We start from the raw sequence: 16836 nt of genomic DNA on the forward strand, positions 1-16836 counted from the left end.
TCCAGAGTGTGAATAATTTCAAAGGGCATATTAAAAAAATTATAGATTATAGATAAACACATACTTGCATGTGTTGATATAATATTTTTTGTGTAAGACCTTATAGACTTTTGTTATCAATGTGTTAAGTAAAAACTATAAGTTTTTTACATCATGCAGGCCAATGAGACAGTGAAATTTAGACCAATCAAAAATATTTCCCATCTATACAACTCCCGCATTTGTCTAGCGGTACGCGGTTGAAATACATACATACATAGAAAAGTGTTTATGGTATGTGTATCTAACAAATGCTTAACTTATTCCTTCAGCATTTGCTTTGACCCTTCTTTATCAAGGTTTTTACCATTAAAAATATATTTCAGATGCTAATAAGCATTTTTATTGGTGAAATTATTGTTCTTGGGAAAAAAGAATATTTGTGACGAGTGAATTTTTATGACGAAACTATTTTTTTATGACGAAATTTTAAACCGAAATTGACAGATTTTTATGACGAAATTCACAGTTTTTATTCACCGATAATCTTTGCCTCTAATGATAATTGAAGGGCGCATTATAGATCGTCATATAGGCATAGATATTAGGAATAAGTATTGTATGGTTACTACATTGATATAAAAAGGGGGAAATAAATAAATGGTCTAAAAATCAGGGTATAGTCAGGTAAATTGAAAATGGAAAGCCTAGAGTTCATCCATTGGTAATCTATCTAGGTATATGTTGAATCCTTCTTCCCCGAATCCGGCTCTAAGGTTGGTGTTGAGTAGTCGTATCAAATTTTTATTCTATATCGGTAAGGATTCAAAAAACAATAAATAGATTGATAAATGTATGAAGAAATGAGTAAAATGCTAAAATGAGATAATGAAAATAGTATCGGTGAAAAAATAAAATACATTTATTCTTATAACAAATATACACAGTAGTCAGAACTGTCGTATTCCATAAAACATTCCAAAATATAATTGAGATTTCATTGGATGAAATCTGGAGATAGAATTTGTCACAAAGTACATGCATCATCTGAGAAAAACTTTTTAAAAAATATTGGGGTATATGACCAACACTTGTAAATTTCATCATGATAAAACATAGCAAAAGAGTAAAATCGGTTTAAAACATCAAAAAGAGTACAAAAAAGGCGTGTGCAGGTGTTTGTCACGCCATTCTAAAGAAGCAATTGGAGATCGTAGTCCTTGAGTTCGGGGATTACGGAGAAGATGTCTTCCCAGTCAATGGTATCCGGGAAGGCGGCACTGGAGTCCATTGATGGGGCGATGGCCGCGTCCTTCGCCAGAGATGGCAAGTTGGCCATCAGCATCTCATCCACTTCATCGCCATCTGGGACCGCCTTCAGCGCCTGATGAAGACGGAGGAATCGTAATTGTTAGCAACATTATAAGAACTGACGATGTGTTTAGGGTGGTTTAGGGTTTCTAGGATTTTAATGCTAATTCTACATATTCAGACGCATCATATCCCTACAAAGAGTAATCCGAAATGTTCCTTGGGTCAATAAAGAGAGGAATAGTGATGGGAATGGCTTTGAATTATGTAATGAACCGCACCTCCTTCCCCGATCGCTTCCGTCTTCCTGCATTTGTCTTCCGATTGCCTCCCTTCGTGACTTTCGTGCACTTCGCCGAGCTCTTCTTCCTCGTGACAGGGTTTGATGTCCGCCGCAGGATGCGAATCACGGATCTCGTCGCCGTGTGCACGTTTCGAATGATTTGTCCGATCGGCGCGAGGGAGTCATCGATCTCCAGCGGGAGGATGATCTTCGCTTGGCTGTTGTTGTTTATTTTGGTCGGCAGATGTTGTTGCGAAGACACGGCGACTCTCATTTTGTCACTTTTATTTGACGATATGCCGTCTCTTTTCAAATATTTCTTTATGAAGCTTATTCAGCAAGCTGTAGATTGGCAACATATATTTATTAAACAACCATTTGTCTGTGGAAAACATTTTACGGATAAAATAATTAATATTCGACGGTGCTGACCTCTGTTGTCGTCAGGTTCTCAGACAGGAATGCATTTTCAGCAACCATCCCAGGTATTTATAGAGAAACTGGGTAGTGACGCTTGTTTATAAACAAAGGCATAGCAACCCAGATGACAGTCCCCGGTGTGATAGTATAAATGGTAAAATTTTAATTTTTCTGTTCATTTTCTTCCTCGTTCCTTCCTCCGAGCATCCGATGATAAAGCGGTTATTGCAATTAATCGAACTGATAACGATTAAGTTGATGTATTGATGACATTTACCAGCGGTGTATCAAAATGAGAGTCGATTTTTTTTATTGAGGTACTGTTTCTTTCGATAAGAAATATTGTTTTATTCATTGAAGGTAGCGTATTATAATTATTTTTTCCTCTTGAATTAAGGTTTGTAAAATGATTTACAGTTTCAATGTGGATCTAAAGCAGGACTTTTAATGTATTACTTAAGTGCTAATCAATTGGAGTGGATTGAAAATTAGTCATTTTCTACGCTTTTTCATTATAGGTAAATGAGTAGTCATGGTATAGTCCCATTTGATCTTTCAGCGATATTCATGACACCGCTTCTTAGATGTTATTTAAAATTTCACGATATGTGGTCGTATTTCCGGCCATAAATAACTTTTTCCGCCCGTAAGTAAGTGCTGATACTATATGCGGGGGAAATAGTGTGTCCCAAAATGTCATCCAATGCGCTGCCTCTATTTTTTAATAAAATAATGGTCAGTGTATCGGAAAATGGTGCAATAAGAACTGCCGGTTAGTGTGTCGTCTGAATCGGCTTTTGGGCGTATCGCAAAGGCCACTTATTCTATTTTACTTGCAAAATTCAACATGATATTCTAAATTAACACATTCAGTGCGGATGACATATATATATGTCATGAGGGCTTTTCCACTCAGGCGGATGACATAAATGTATGTCTTCGGGAGTACGTTTTTCCGCTGGTCACTAGGGTGCTCCGAGCGCGCCTAGCGTTACTTTTTCACCCTCCCGCATTTCGGGATTGACCTTACACCATTGCGGAAGTGTCCGTTTCTAGTTCTACGTGTTCCTTCATTTTTAGTGTTTTTTTGTTTACTTTACTGCTGTTTTTGGAACAATTTGGCAGGTTGAGATTTTTCTTTTCATTTCCTTCGTCTCTTTTTCATCATTCTTATCGTAAATATCATTATCATGTCTTACATATGGTTTATTCTTTTAAGTTTGTTTTTTTGACCTTTATTTTTAATTTATTCATATTTTATGTGCTATCACAAAAATTATGATTAGACTAACTTTTTTATTGAAGATATTTATCCCCGTTTCATACTCACTACATTATAAAAAAAATGATCTTAGTGCGGTGCTTCAGTTAATGATGTTATATTTGAATTTCTTTTGCTAGGAACATTTTTTATTAATGCAAATTACGTTTATCCTGGGTGATTTTTTTTGGGTCTTTTTCCTACTTTTACTGCATATTTTCTTATTCGTTTCCCTAGGTCAATTACCAATCCTCTATTCATTTCTATTTTATTTCATTTTCTGAGTTATTCATACGTGTTGGGTTAGTTGCGGATTTTCTTCCTTTTCATAAAAAAAATAACATATTAATGGCGTATGCAACACTGCATTACATTATCTACAGTATTGGTCTGTATTTTTTTACTTGTTTATTTGTTTCCTTAGCTTTGTAAACGAAATTGCGGAAAAAAATAGACTCAGAGGTATTTTAAGCATTACGGCATTTTACCATTATTTATTCCCTTGAAATAGTATTTTTATCTTATTTTTTAATTTATTCATATCTTATGTACAACCACAAAAAATATTATCAGACTTAGTTTTTGTTAATAACGTGTATTCCCGTCTCAAAACTTACTATTTTATTCAAAAATGTTTCCATACGGTCCAAAAGGTCGTATTTTATACTTTATTAATAATTTTAAAATAATTATTGCAAATTACGTTTTTTTACATAATTTGGGTTTTTTTTCCTAATTTTACGGCATATTTTCTTAGTCATTGCTCCGCATCAATTACTTGTCCTCTGATCATTATGGTGTTTTCATTTTGTAGGTCATTAATACATTCTAGTGTTAGGTACAGATACAGTCTTAATTTTCATAAAAACTAAGGTATTAATCACATATGCAACACTCCATGACACAAATGGTACTATTTTGCTGGATAATTTTTAAGGCTCAAGGTTGGAGTCCCTCCCTACCAGCGGCACTCCCAGAGATTATTTCAACTTGCAAATGATATTTTCTTTGAAATAATCCTCTCATAGACGGAGAAAAATGCTGTAAGCATTTTCCTCCAAAATCCTTCACCAAGGGCCTTCACTAAGGGCATAATGGATTGGAAGCTGTTAGACAGGGAGAACTGGAAACTTGGCTGGGCCTTCTTCTCCACATGGGCGCAATTAGGGTTAACACGATTTTTAACGATTGGAGGTCAGAATTAGTGTGAGTACCGATATTCGGGAGAAAATGTGCCGTGATAGGTTTTTAGGAATGATGCAGGCTCTTCATTTCTCCGCTAACCGTGAAGGCATCCGAAGGACAGTGACTGCAATTTGCCCAGAATGTGAAGGTCAACCAGGGCTCTAAGGCCTTGCTTTCAAATATATCATAAACATTTGTGAGAATTTTTATTGAAATGTTTCAATTTTGCAATAACTCTGAGGTAACATAGATTTAAAAAAATGTTTATCCCATAAATTTATATTTTTCTTGCCGTTCATTGTGTGTTCTACTTCTGTGACTTGAAAAAATTAAATCTACGGCCGTTGAAACAAAAAAAATACACGTAAAGACTAATTCCAAGATATTTCCGCCATTAACCTAAGGAATCAATGGTAGAAGAAGTATTATAAACGGAAATATGAAAAGTTCACTCCTTCATACAAGGAAAATTGCATGTGTGTAATGCGGGTTGCGTGAATTGTCAATTACTGGTGACGGGTGGCATACATGTATGTCATTAGGGTTTTTTACTAATTGCTTGAAATAGAAACAAAAAAAATTGCAAATTCTGTTGTATTACTTCCAAGACCACCGTTATGAAGCAAAATCACCCTTCCGTCACTGGAGGTTTCGGTGAAAATATCATCCGCATTGAATGTGTTCGTTATTTCAAATTAAAGTTGAATACTATTTATGACAATGGTCATTATTAAACTTTCCGATGAGATTGGACTTCTCCTCTTCCATTAGCAATATTGTGATGCTGTCTTGGACTCCGCTGCGATACCTTCATTTGCCCCATGGGGTTTTTGTCCACTGTCTGCCCTAACTTCTGTATTTTCCACTCTTATACCTCTTGTATATTTATGTTTCACTTTTTATGTCGGTGCAAAGGGTTTAGTGGATTAAGAGAGGGAATTTTGGCCTAGAATGAACGTCCAAAATAAGTATGAGCCATCAGTTTGACACACCATACGAAGTGGTCGTGATTTTTTTCGTCCCAGAATTCCAAGTTTTTACTGAATTATCCTCAGAGTAAGAATGGGGAATCCTTACTCTGAGGAATCATCTTGAAATAAACGTGGTTTTTCTCCAATTTTCGCAATGTTTTACTTTATACGTATCATCTATGCCAAATCAAAATCTAGTTTCTCATCAAGCGTGAATAGAAAGTAATTTTTCCCAAACACGCTCATCTTGTTTTTATCGTCTTCAACCATTCCAGCGATTGTAGGCCCTTTTAACAACTCTTTCAGTCTTCATGTAGTTTCAAAATTCTGACAGTAATATGTGAGGCTGGGATCCGGTTGGTGAGGTGGCTTCAATGTCTTTCCCACCTCCTGCTCCCGGGTTCAAAGCCCGGCAGTGGCACAGTTTCTCTCTGAGTCTAGGCTATCCCTGCTTGACTGGCTTGTGCCGGGCACTTCGAGTTCAGCACTCCGTCCGTCGGATGGGACGTTAAGCCGTGGTCCCCTTGGCACCTCTCGATTAGAGCAGGCCAATACCGATTCTGGGTTTATCTCCAAAATTTTTCCCCATCACATCCCTAACGGCGCCAGTGACCTGACATGTTGGTCCCCTCCTTAAATATAATGCCATAAAAAAATTACAACGCACTTGCACTTTCGGAATCAATCAGCTAAAGCTAAAAATATAATATTTTTAAAAATGGAGATCTGCAAAATTTGTCTCTTGGCTAAAAGGCCTTGGAGCACGAACGAAAAGTCGTCGGGAAAAGCCGTTGGAATGAGAGGGCATATTTATTTTCTTTAATTTTTAATCGATGAGAAAGATGTCAGCATGTCACTTTTCCTCAACTTTATTGAGTAGCGTACGGACGAGAACCGGTGTATTCAACGTGGTATGGCCGTTGGCGATTATCTAACAATTTTATCGTTGGGTCCTTCTTCCTCATAGAATGATCCTCCAAGATCGTTAGAACATTAATGGCTCTGCCTGGTTTCGCTGTTAGTAGGGCCCTCTTCGCTTCTATAGCGCTGAGGTATTTTCCCCGTCCCGTTCCTATCCTTTCCCAGAGGCATCGTGAGGCTCCCATCGCGGCGCACAGTGGGCGGAAATCGAAAAAAGCTGGCCAAAACCCAAATTTTTCACTATTTTTTTTAAATGCAAAAGTTACGTAGTATTGTTCTAGAATGTCTATACTTCCAAATACGTTGACTTTTTTAAATTCATTTATGCTCTTTATTTGTGTAATATCCCTCAAAAAGTGATAAAAAATCGCGAAGTTCCAAATCTACGTTTTTTTTTAAATCTCTATGTTTGTTGCCCTGGTGTGTGAACAAAACATAAATATTGTTCTATTGGCGAATACAAAACGATAATATATATATTTTAGATACTATAACGCTATTCATCGTGGAAAACAACACTTTCTGAATGACCATTATATATTAATTAAAAATTAACTGTTTTTCGTTTAAATTTGAACTAAATCAGAGATAAACTTACTTATCTCCGCGGAGATATTATCATCAACAGTTAGAGCGAGGTTTATTCTATGTAACGGAACGATAAAATCCTGCGCATACTAGCAACTTTTCCACTTTTGTTGAATAATGTAAAACAACGCACGGCGCGTAGCTGAGCGGCGTCCCGGCGCTCGGGACAGAGGGTGTTCTGTTTGTCCAATTCTTTGGAAAACTAGGATTGTAATCACACTTGCTGTTCATATTGTATTTTCCACATATTCCCTTTATTCCTTTTTGGGCTATTCCCAGCTCCTGTTTTTTAATCCTTTCCTAGAACTCCGCAGTGTTCAAACTTTGCCCGCGGTTCACCAAGACGGCAAAAAATAGCCTTGTCCGGTCCTCCGCAGGATGACTGACGGACGGCGCGGCATCCGCGGCATTGATGACCGGTCGGTGTATTATCCTCCTCGTCCGGGGTATCCATATGAGGCAGGAAACGTGGACGGCAGTCGCCAACGCGTTGAACGAAGAATTCGGTATTGGCTGCATAACCCCCAAAAAGGAGCTTGAAATCCTTAGACGTGCCTGGATTAAAACACGAATTCAATGTCAACGTTCTCATGGCTAAACATGGACGGAGTAAACATGCCATCAGAGAAGTTAAAACGCTTACCTCCAATTATGACTGCAGTCACCACCACCGACCTCGTTCTCCCCTTCACCTCAATTTCGATTAATTCTTGCCGTTAACAACTGTCGAAGTACCGGGAAAATATTTATGCCATCAATCTTTGCATGCCAAAACCCACGCTCACCACTCGTCTTTCGCTCCTAGCAACTTGAGAGAAATAACGGCAACCGACAGCTTGACGCGCGGGAAAAGATATACGTGTTGCCAAAAGCTAAATTAAAAAAATACATTGCCGCTGAAAACAGGGGTCGCGTATATGTCCGGTAGAAGGGTTCCGTATGTTGGCAAAACTTACGGTGGGTAGCACACTCGCGGCAAGGGAGAAGCAGTTCAAATTCATGAGGGAGAGGGGATACCCAAATGCTGCAGCAGCTCAGTGGCAGGGTAGTAAAGGCATACGGCAAGAGAGATTCAGTGGAGTTATTAAGTTGGCCTGGCCTATGAACCTATAGGTATACCGTCCAGTTCAGTGTCAGTGGAGCTCATGTGCAGCAAGGGAGAAGCAGTTCAAATTCATGAGGGAGAGGGGATACCCAAATGCTGCAGCAGCTCTGTGGCAGGGGAGTAAAGACATTCGGCAAGAGAGATTCAGTGGAGCCATAAATTCGACCTGGCCTGAGGCTATTGTCCAGTTCAGTATCAGTGGAGCACACATACAGCAAGGGAGAAGCAGTTCAAATTCAATGGACTTGCAAGGGAGAATGGCATCAGAGTTTCAGTTGAGTGCTCTTTTTCTTGTTGAGGACAAGGCAGTGCAGTGCAGTGACAAGGTTGTTTCAAGGCAGTTTGAGTGCATTCAGTGGAGTTTCAGCCCAGAATCAGCTCTGTTTCAAGGGAGAAATTTTTACTTGAGGATTTATTTTCGGAAATGCTCCTAGGTCCTATGTGCTCTACATTTTTTTGGGCAAGGCAGCTACCAAAAGTCTGCTGGGAGTGACTGCCACCTGGGCCTCAGCCAAGCTGCTGTCAGCCGTGCAATTGAAGAAGTGATTGGTGCAATGAACTCTCCTCAAGTGCTGACACGTTGGGTTCATTTTCCACAGACACGCAATGAAAGACGGCAGGCCATACAGGAGTAAGCCATTGTCGATTTCTCTCACAGCATACATAAAAGAATACTTTAAAACACAAAGATGCATTTGCCCTTAACTTGAATGTCCCTTACATTTCCATAAGTAGTCATTGATGGATTTAATAGCAACATAAATTTTCATTAATTTTGGATACAGGAACCTTTGACTTGGTGTCAGTCTTTACTGTTACACTCTTTTCTTTAGGCATCTTCTGCACCTAGCAATTGCTGATGAAAATTCCACCTTACCCAGTTCTTTTCAACAAAATCCACAAGTTCAAGGCTTTATAAATGTAAAGAAATAATACAGCATCTTCCAGGAGTGGAAGTATTTTATTTCAAATACATATAAAAATTTGTTACCATTACGTCTGCCACCTCAAATACTTTATAAATCTGAAATGAAAAATATATTGATGTTAATGCCAAAGATTTCTGCTTCACAACAGGAATTACCAAGCAACAGGATTTCCTGGTGTGCTGGGATATGTTGATGGCACACATGTGGCCATAAGAGCACCAGCAGAGAGGGAAAATTTGTATGTAAATAGAAAATCATACCATTCCCTCAATGCTCAAATGGTAAGTATTGTTGAATAGGTGAAAATAATTTATTTATATGGACATTAAATTCGTTTTTCCGTGTTATACTGCATTTTCTAGGTGTGTGATAGCAGGCTAAGAATTTTAAACTGTGTGGCTAGGTATCCTGGCAGCACACACGATTCTTTTATTTGGAGGAATTCTGAGGTGTGCAGAGAAATGAGGGCAGTGTGGGAAAGTGGCGAGAGGTGCTGGTTACTAGGTAGTTATGATTCATGTCAAATTATTAAATCTCATTCCAATAGAAACCCATAAATTGAATAACTATTGAAGAAAATGCCTGAGCAAGATAAGATTGATAGCTAATTGTAAGTTGTAACTATTGCATGCTCTGAAGAATACGTTAAAAATGGTTTAATGACTCAAACCAAGCGGGAAAAGTAAAAAAAAGGAATTTGGGAAGGAGAATTTAGATTGGAATGCAGTTGAAGTTGCAAAATGTAATGTTATAACAGTGATTTAAAACAGAAATTTGTGTTTAAATGGAGAAAAATACACCTGGAAAAATGGTACTGTTCACCGCATCGCATATTTCAACATAAGATTCAGCCTTAAGGCTGAATCAAAATGCCAAATTCCAAATGCCAAAAAAAAAAAAATTTGTGAATAATGATGGGCCAAAATTTTGGCCCATGAATGAAATATTGTGGAAAGTACTGTTGCATTTAATTAAATTCCAATTTTTTAAACCTCATTCCTAAGGGGGCAGTTAATATTATCAAATTTTGCTTGTTGGGCAGCTCCAGTTTAATTACATGAAATGCTTGTTCAGGTGACTCAGGCTATCCACACCAGCCTTGGTTGCAAACACCCATACTGGATGCTGTGGAAGGTTCACTGCAAGAAAACTATACTAAGCTTCATGTGCGGGCTAGGAGTGCTGTGGAGCGGTGCTTTGGTGTGTTAAAATCAAGGTTTAGATGCCTTCACCGCACACTTGAGTATGCTCCTGCCAAAGTGGGAAGGATAATAAATGCATGTGCAATACTCCACAATATGTGTATTGGGCATGGTTTGCCCATACCGGAGGAAGAAGAGGATAATGGGCAAATGCCAAACATCCCACCAGAGCCTTTAAATGCCCATCCTAAGGCATTATTGGGAGAAGCAAGGAATGTGAGGGAGTCCATTATTCTCCGTTTGCAAAGATAAATTATGGGTATGTGTTTCAAAATAATGTGCTCGTTTTTACCACTAACTTACTCTGTCTTCACCTCCCTCAAAGTTTCACAAAAAAATTGAGCAGTCTCCTTGAACGTTTCCGCCATGGATGTTGCAGCAGCAGCCCTCTCTTCCGCTGCTTTTACCAGTCTCTCCTCATACTGGTCTGGTGGGGTATCTGCAATGGAAATTGCACCAGAAAATATTGATGAATGAACTTATTTCTTTTCTACTACATAAATTGTTTGAACTCATGAATTATATTCATCTAGGTCAGGTTTAGATTAGGTTTAGCAAACGCCCCTTCTAATTGAAAGATTATTTGATTAAAAGAGTCTTTGATTACTTGTTGGAGTAGAAGTAGATGATTCAAAAGATTGGCAATATGCATTACCTACATGCTCACTGGTATTTCACTTTCCCACTATTCAACCCTCCTTGAGTAAGCTTTCCTATGTTATAATGGGTACAATGTAATATATAAGAGATTTCAATAATTAACCATAAAGGTTGATGTTGCTGGTTAATCTATTTAGGCATCTTATTCATTCTACTCATAATTCAGAGTAGTATCCTAGTGCAAATATTCATTCATTAATGCATCTAAGAGTGTTTTTTCATTTTATGGAGTAGCTTAAATTTTTCCCTCTCCAAAAGTACAAATTCATGTGTTATTCTGAACTATTACCAGTTAACAATAGCAACAACAGTACTTCTAATGTAACTTTTTAATTTTCAGGTTTACTTACGATGGGCAACTGGCCTTTTCCTCTTACGGCTGCTGGTCTGTAGAGGTGGAGGAGATGCTGTCGGTGTTGTGTCATCTAGGATGGGCTGAGGGATAAAACTGAAGGGCTGAAATTGGGAACTGGTGGATGGTGTAATGGGTGGAGTGGTGGGAAAAGTTGCCGTTTCAGGGAAAGTGTTATGTGAGGTATCAATTTCAGTTGAGGTAGATAAGGTCTGGGTAGGAAGTTGCATTGGTGGGTGGGAATCAGGAATGCCACCACTTCGTTGCTTTGTAACCTGTGAGAAATATTGAAAAGTTTATGACACATGAGGCCTCAGATTTCTTTGATGGTCACAATGGTAAATTCGATACAATGGTTAACTGTTTGAATTAAATTCTTTTCCATGTTGCTTCTACGCTATACTTAGGCCTATTACTATATTGGGATATTCCAAGGTATTGAAATACCGGTTGGCTGATTCAGTTCAGCATTTGACAGCACCAATAAGAAGGATAAAAACTTCCCCAGAAATGACACTTTTCCCACCACTCCACCCATCAAATCATCCACCAGTTCCCAATTTCAGCCCTTCAGTAATAAGTGTATTCATTTAGAACAGCCAGCAATATTGAAAATGAGGTCAGACACCTACCTCCATTTAGACAATCGGAAGTCTTCGTTTCTCATTACAAATTCCTCATTAATAAGGAATTGTTTTGGTTTCACCAATGCCAGGCTATAAGAAAGTGTACCCTCTGCAATGCACCTCATATGACAATAAGTTTCATTGGAGAAAATGAAAATATACTCATTATTGGGCCTGTTCCCTCCATAAGACTTGTTAGACATTCTTCATAGAGATTTCCATTATAAAAAAATATCAAAGTCTGTATCAACCAAGTCTGTATTGATACCAAATAGCCCTGATGCACTGAATTGTGGATTTTACCCCGAAATTGCTGCACCGAGTCAAAAAAGGAACACAGCTGGACATCAGAGAACAGTTGGAAATTTTAAAAATTGTAAAGAGGAAAGAACCCATTGCTAATGACCACCTTTTCCCTTTCCACTCCCCCCTCCTAGACATTCCACTACCACAGAGTATATATACCGGCAAATTCTGATGTGTATCACTAGTCTTGAAAATGGTACAGTGTAACCAAAACTAGTCGTCAATAAAGTGTGTGTTTTTGTAGAAAAGCTAAGAAATTTCCTTCCAAACATTAAAATATCAAAGCCTTTTGAATACAAAAGTTTTTGCTGAATCGTATCAGTCTCATACTTTGTGTGTGAAAACCTCAACCTCATTCTCAATTAGGAAATGAATAAGTATTCTCATATCACTAATGCTGATTTCTTTGTATTCAAACTGGCACTTTAAACCAGTCTTCTTTGGGTGATTGCAACAACATTGATAAAATGTGTTTCTTATTCAATAAGTCAACATATTTAAATCTACTATTGTCAATTAAAAATATGCTATACCAATTAATTAAGGCATATTAATTCTTCCTCGGTTAACAAACCAAATCAAAATGTTTTATTTGATGGGAAAATGGTTTGATCAGCAAGAAATTGCATAAACTTTGAATATACCATACTAAATTAATATTTCTTCTCTATCTCAATGTAATGCTGTGTCTAAGTTATTTCGAGCAAGCAGTCATTGTCATTACTTTTTTGGTCCCCAACTGTTCCTCTTTTTTCCTGGATATAGACAGTTACTTATACCACTTATTTTACCCCCAACTGTTCCGTCTGAAGTGAAGAAGGTTAATTTTAGCTAGTTAATTTTAACTTCCCTAAACTTAACACAGGTAGGAGTATTGATATAAATCATCAGCATTATGGATGTACTCCGTGGTATCCACTCCCAGCTATTATGATGTTTTAAGTGACCTCCATTTTCTGTTTCTAATACTTCCTTGCAAGGTAAGGTTTATTTCAACACCATCATGTTTTAAGAGAAATGTTAATTTTTTTTAGCAGAGAGCCTTATTATTATTCACTCTGTTAATTTTTTAGAAGATGAACAGCCATATTAGGAGCTAAATTAGTATTTTTTGTTTCACAGCATATTATTTGTGCTATTCCTGCCCTTTTATGTAACTGCATTTTTTAATATTGGTTCATGTTTGACCGTTCATTCTACACTCGTCATGGTCTTCATTTGAACAGTAAAGGGAAAAATCATCTGTGCTCAGAAATAATTAAGTGTGTTTTGTGACTAGGGAATCCCAACTTGGTGATCACAAGAAGTGCTCCTCTTGAACCAACAGCTGGTAAGGAACTCATTAATCTTGCTGTCCTGAATGTACAATGTCTCCAAAATAAAATAACTAAATTAGAACTATTTCTCAACTCAGTAAATTGTGATATTCTGTGTATCAGTGAGCATTGGCTTCATGTTGATGAAGGTAGCCTTTATCAGGTGGACGGTTTCAATCTTGCCTCAATTTTCTGTCGCTCTCATCATATACATGGTGGTGTGTGCATATTTTTATCAAAGAACCTTCAATTTAAAGTAATCGATACTACTAGGTACTGCATTGAACTGCACTTCGAAATCACAGCTGTTATTCTGTGTGTATACAATCTCATTGTTCTCTCCCTATATCGGTCACCTAATGGCGACCCTGAAAAGTTTCTTGAACAGCTTGAAAAGGTACTATGTCATTTAATGCAGTTTAATGCTAACATTGTAATTGGTGCTGATTTAAACATTGATATGAGATATTCCTCTAAGAGTAGCAGGCAACTGTCTAATCTCCTGAGATCTTTCAACCTCTATTGTGTAAACAGTGAACCCACGAGGAACAATTCATGTATTGATAATGTGATAACCACTCTTAATGTTCATGCATATAACCTTACTGTCATCGATCCTCTTGTTGCAGACCATATGGCCATACTCTTTCAGTTGATTGCAATTAACAATAGTCCACCTAGGGAATCCAGCACTAGGTACATAAGTCCAATCACCATTCACGGCCTTGAAGTCTTTAAAGGCCTGCTTGGTGGTGTGGATTGGACTAGCTTACTCTCACTCAACGACAGTCATTCAAATTTCTCTTTGTTCTTTGAAACCTTAATCTCCCTTTTTAATGAATCCTTTCCCAGAAAAGCTGTCCCAGTCCGAAAATTCTTTAAATCACGTGGCCACTCAAACAATCCCGAGGTCCAAATACGCAGGGAAAGTGTACTACATGCCTATCATGAGTACAAGCGACTACCCACTGAGGATTTGAAACAAGTGTATAAAAGATTGAATAAGGAGTATCATTTCGCAGCAATAAAAGCGAAACAAAATGCGAACATGGATTTCATTAATAGTGCCTCTAATAAATTCAAAGCTGCCTGGAATGTGATCAATAGGGAAAAAGGCACTTCTATAAACAGATCTCCTATTACAATTGATCCCGATACCTTCAACAATCACTTTGTCAATTCCGTGGACACCACATTATCAAAAATCACAAATAACAGGTGTGATGCCTTAGCACTACTCAATAAACACCTGATATCCCCTCCTAAATTTCAGTGGCAATGGATTAGTACGAGGGATATTTTCAATGTAGTAAAAAAATTTAAAAACTCCACCAGTCGTGACATCAATGGGCTTTCCAATGATCTGATTAAGTCCATAATACATATTATAGCTCATCCTCTATCTATTATTATTAATGCCTGTTTTTCCACTGGATACTTCCCAGACTCCTTAAAATATTCTAAGGTCATACCTGTCTTCAAAAAAGGAGACACTACTCTTCCCAACAGCTATAGGCCCATCACCATTATATCAGTGATCGCTAAAATAATAGAAACTATTGCCTATACACAAATTCTAGTACACTTTGAGAAACACAATCTCTTCACCCCTTCCCAGTTTGGATTTTGCCCGGGGAAATCCACTGAATTGGCAGTTGAGTCAGTGGTAAAAAATTTATCAAGGGCATTTGAAGACAAGCAATGTGTCTCACTCACACTTTGTGATTTAACCTCTGCCTTTGACTGCGTCAATCATGCTACCCTCCTGCAAAAACTCCAATACTACGGCTTTCATAACAGTGAGCTGAAATTCATGACCTCTTACCTCACTGATCGAAAGCAGATGGTACAAGTAAATTGTAACCAATCTGATTTTCTTCCAGTGAAACATGGAGTTCCTCAGGGGTCCGTCCTTGGTCCTCTCTTGTTCCTTATTCTAATCAATGACCTACCTTACAATCTTTCTATGGACTGCATGATATATGCAGATGACACCACTCTGGTGCAGAAATGCAATACTCCTAGCCAAGTCAGACTTCTTACAAAAAAGGCAATAGAAGAATCTCAACTCTGGTTTACAGCCAATAATCTCTTTCTGAACAATGGTAAGACACAACATCTTACATGCTGTCTTAAAAGTACTGAGCTAAACAATGATCCTGTCAGGCTTCTAGGCTTCAATATTGACGCTAAATTGACATGGAATTCACATGTTTTCCTAGTCAGCAAAAAACTCTCTAGGGTTTTGTACTTATTGAGGAAACTTAAAACCTGTATCAATGTAAAGTACATGAGATTAGCCTATTTTGCTTTTTTTCATAGTATTCTTGCCTATGGTGTTCGACTCTGGGGACATGCAAAAGAAACCAAAGAAATTCTAAAACTGCAAAAAAAAGCAGTGAGGATTCTGAGTGGTGCTGGGCCCCGTGACCACTGCAGGCCAATTTTTAAAAACTTTCATATCCTCACCATCTACAGCCTCTTTGTGTTTCGCAGCATTATGCACATTAAAGATAACTTAGATACCTACCCCATTCGATCCACCATCCACTCTCATGACACTAGGGCTAAAAATAGCCTAAATACTAATTACTGTAGGCTGTTTAAGACCAACAACCAGTCTGACAATTTGGGAGTAAAATTATTTAATAAATTACCCAGCAAAGCCAGATCAGTGAGCATCACTAGACTGAAAAATGTGCTGGAAAAGTGGCTGTGCAATTATCCACTGTACTCAATTCATGAGTATTTTGAGCTGGACTTTTCTTCTCTTTTATTTTAAATGTAAATTTAAATTGTTTGTTTTTAAATTTTATTGTGTTTCTAATGTTTTAATCCAATGTACATGTTTTGTATGTTTCGTTGTATTGAATGTTTTCATAAATGTGTTGTATACAGCATCCGCGAGGGCCAATCCTCGCCGTGGATGAATAAAGATAAAGATAAAGATATGTTAATATGTATGATACTAAATGGAAGATAAAAACTTCTACGTTACTTAGCATGTGGTTTTTTTTCAAAGCATCCTAGGGTGACCTTGGGCAATGTAAAATTTTTGTCTTGGGCAATGTAAATGATGTTAATTTCAAGGGTGATTATGATTGACAAAAAATGAACAGTTTGATACAAAAATTAGATTGCACAAATGTAACACTAGGAATATGTTGTCATATGTTGATCAGGTGATCATAAAAAGGTAATGGATATCTATATGTCCACATAAAAATAAAACATTACCTATATCAATTATGTCTAATCAAAATACCACAATATTATCTATTTGGCTCTCTGTGAGTAGTTATGGTGATGTGTTCATACTGGTAAACAAACTTGTCTTTAAGGGATATTTATAAATAGATTTATTATAATGTATCGAGCTTTTTGAACTAATAAACTGATAGTATTAATTATTCATCGATTT

General features: G+C 37.5%; 2 protein-coding genes across 2 annotated transcripts; both read right to left on the reverse strand.

Annotated features, from left to right (window-relative positions):
• Window positions 1–885: 885 nt before the first annotated feature.
• Window positions 886–2077, reverse strand: LOC124166914. Its single transcript, XM_046544628.1, has 2 exons — window positions 1572–2077; window positions 886–1363 (listed from the first exon to the last, which is right to left on the reverse strand). The coding sequence occupies exons 1-2, from the start codon at window positions 1845–1847 to the stop codon at window positions 1172–1174; spliced, it is 468 nt and encodes a 155-aa protein (XP_046400584.1). The 5' UTR covers window positions 1848–2077; the 3' UTR covers window positions 886–1171.
• An 8335-nt stretch (window positions 2078–10412) lies between these two features.
• LOC124166926 lies at window positions 10413–11397 on the reverse strand. Its single transcript, XM_046544641.1, has 2 exons — window positions 11166–11397; window positions 10413–10594 (listed from the first exon to the last, which is right to left on the reverse strand). The coding sequence occupies exons 1-2, from the start codon at window positions 11395–11397 to the stop codon at window positions 10455–10457; spliced, it is 372 nt and encodes a 123-aa protein (XP_046400597.1). The 3' UTR covers window positions 10413–10454.
• Between the last annotated feature and the right edge of the window lie 5439 nt (window positions 11398–16836).

This window comes from Ischnura elegans, chromosome 10 (assembly GCF_921293095.1).
Source record: "Ischnura elegans chromosome 10, ioIscEleg1.1, whole genome shotgun sequence".
NCBI classification, from domain to species: Eukaryota; Metazoa; Arthropoda; class Insecta; order Odonata; family Coenagrionidae; genus Ischnura; species Ischnura elegans.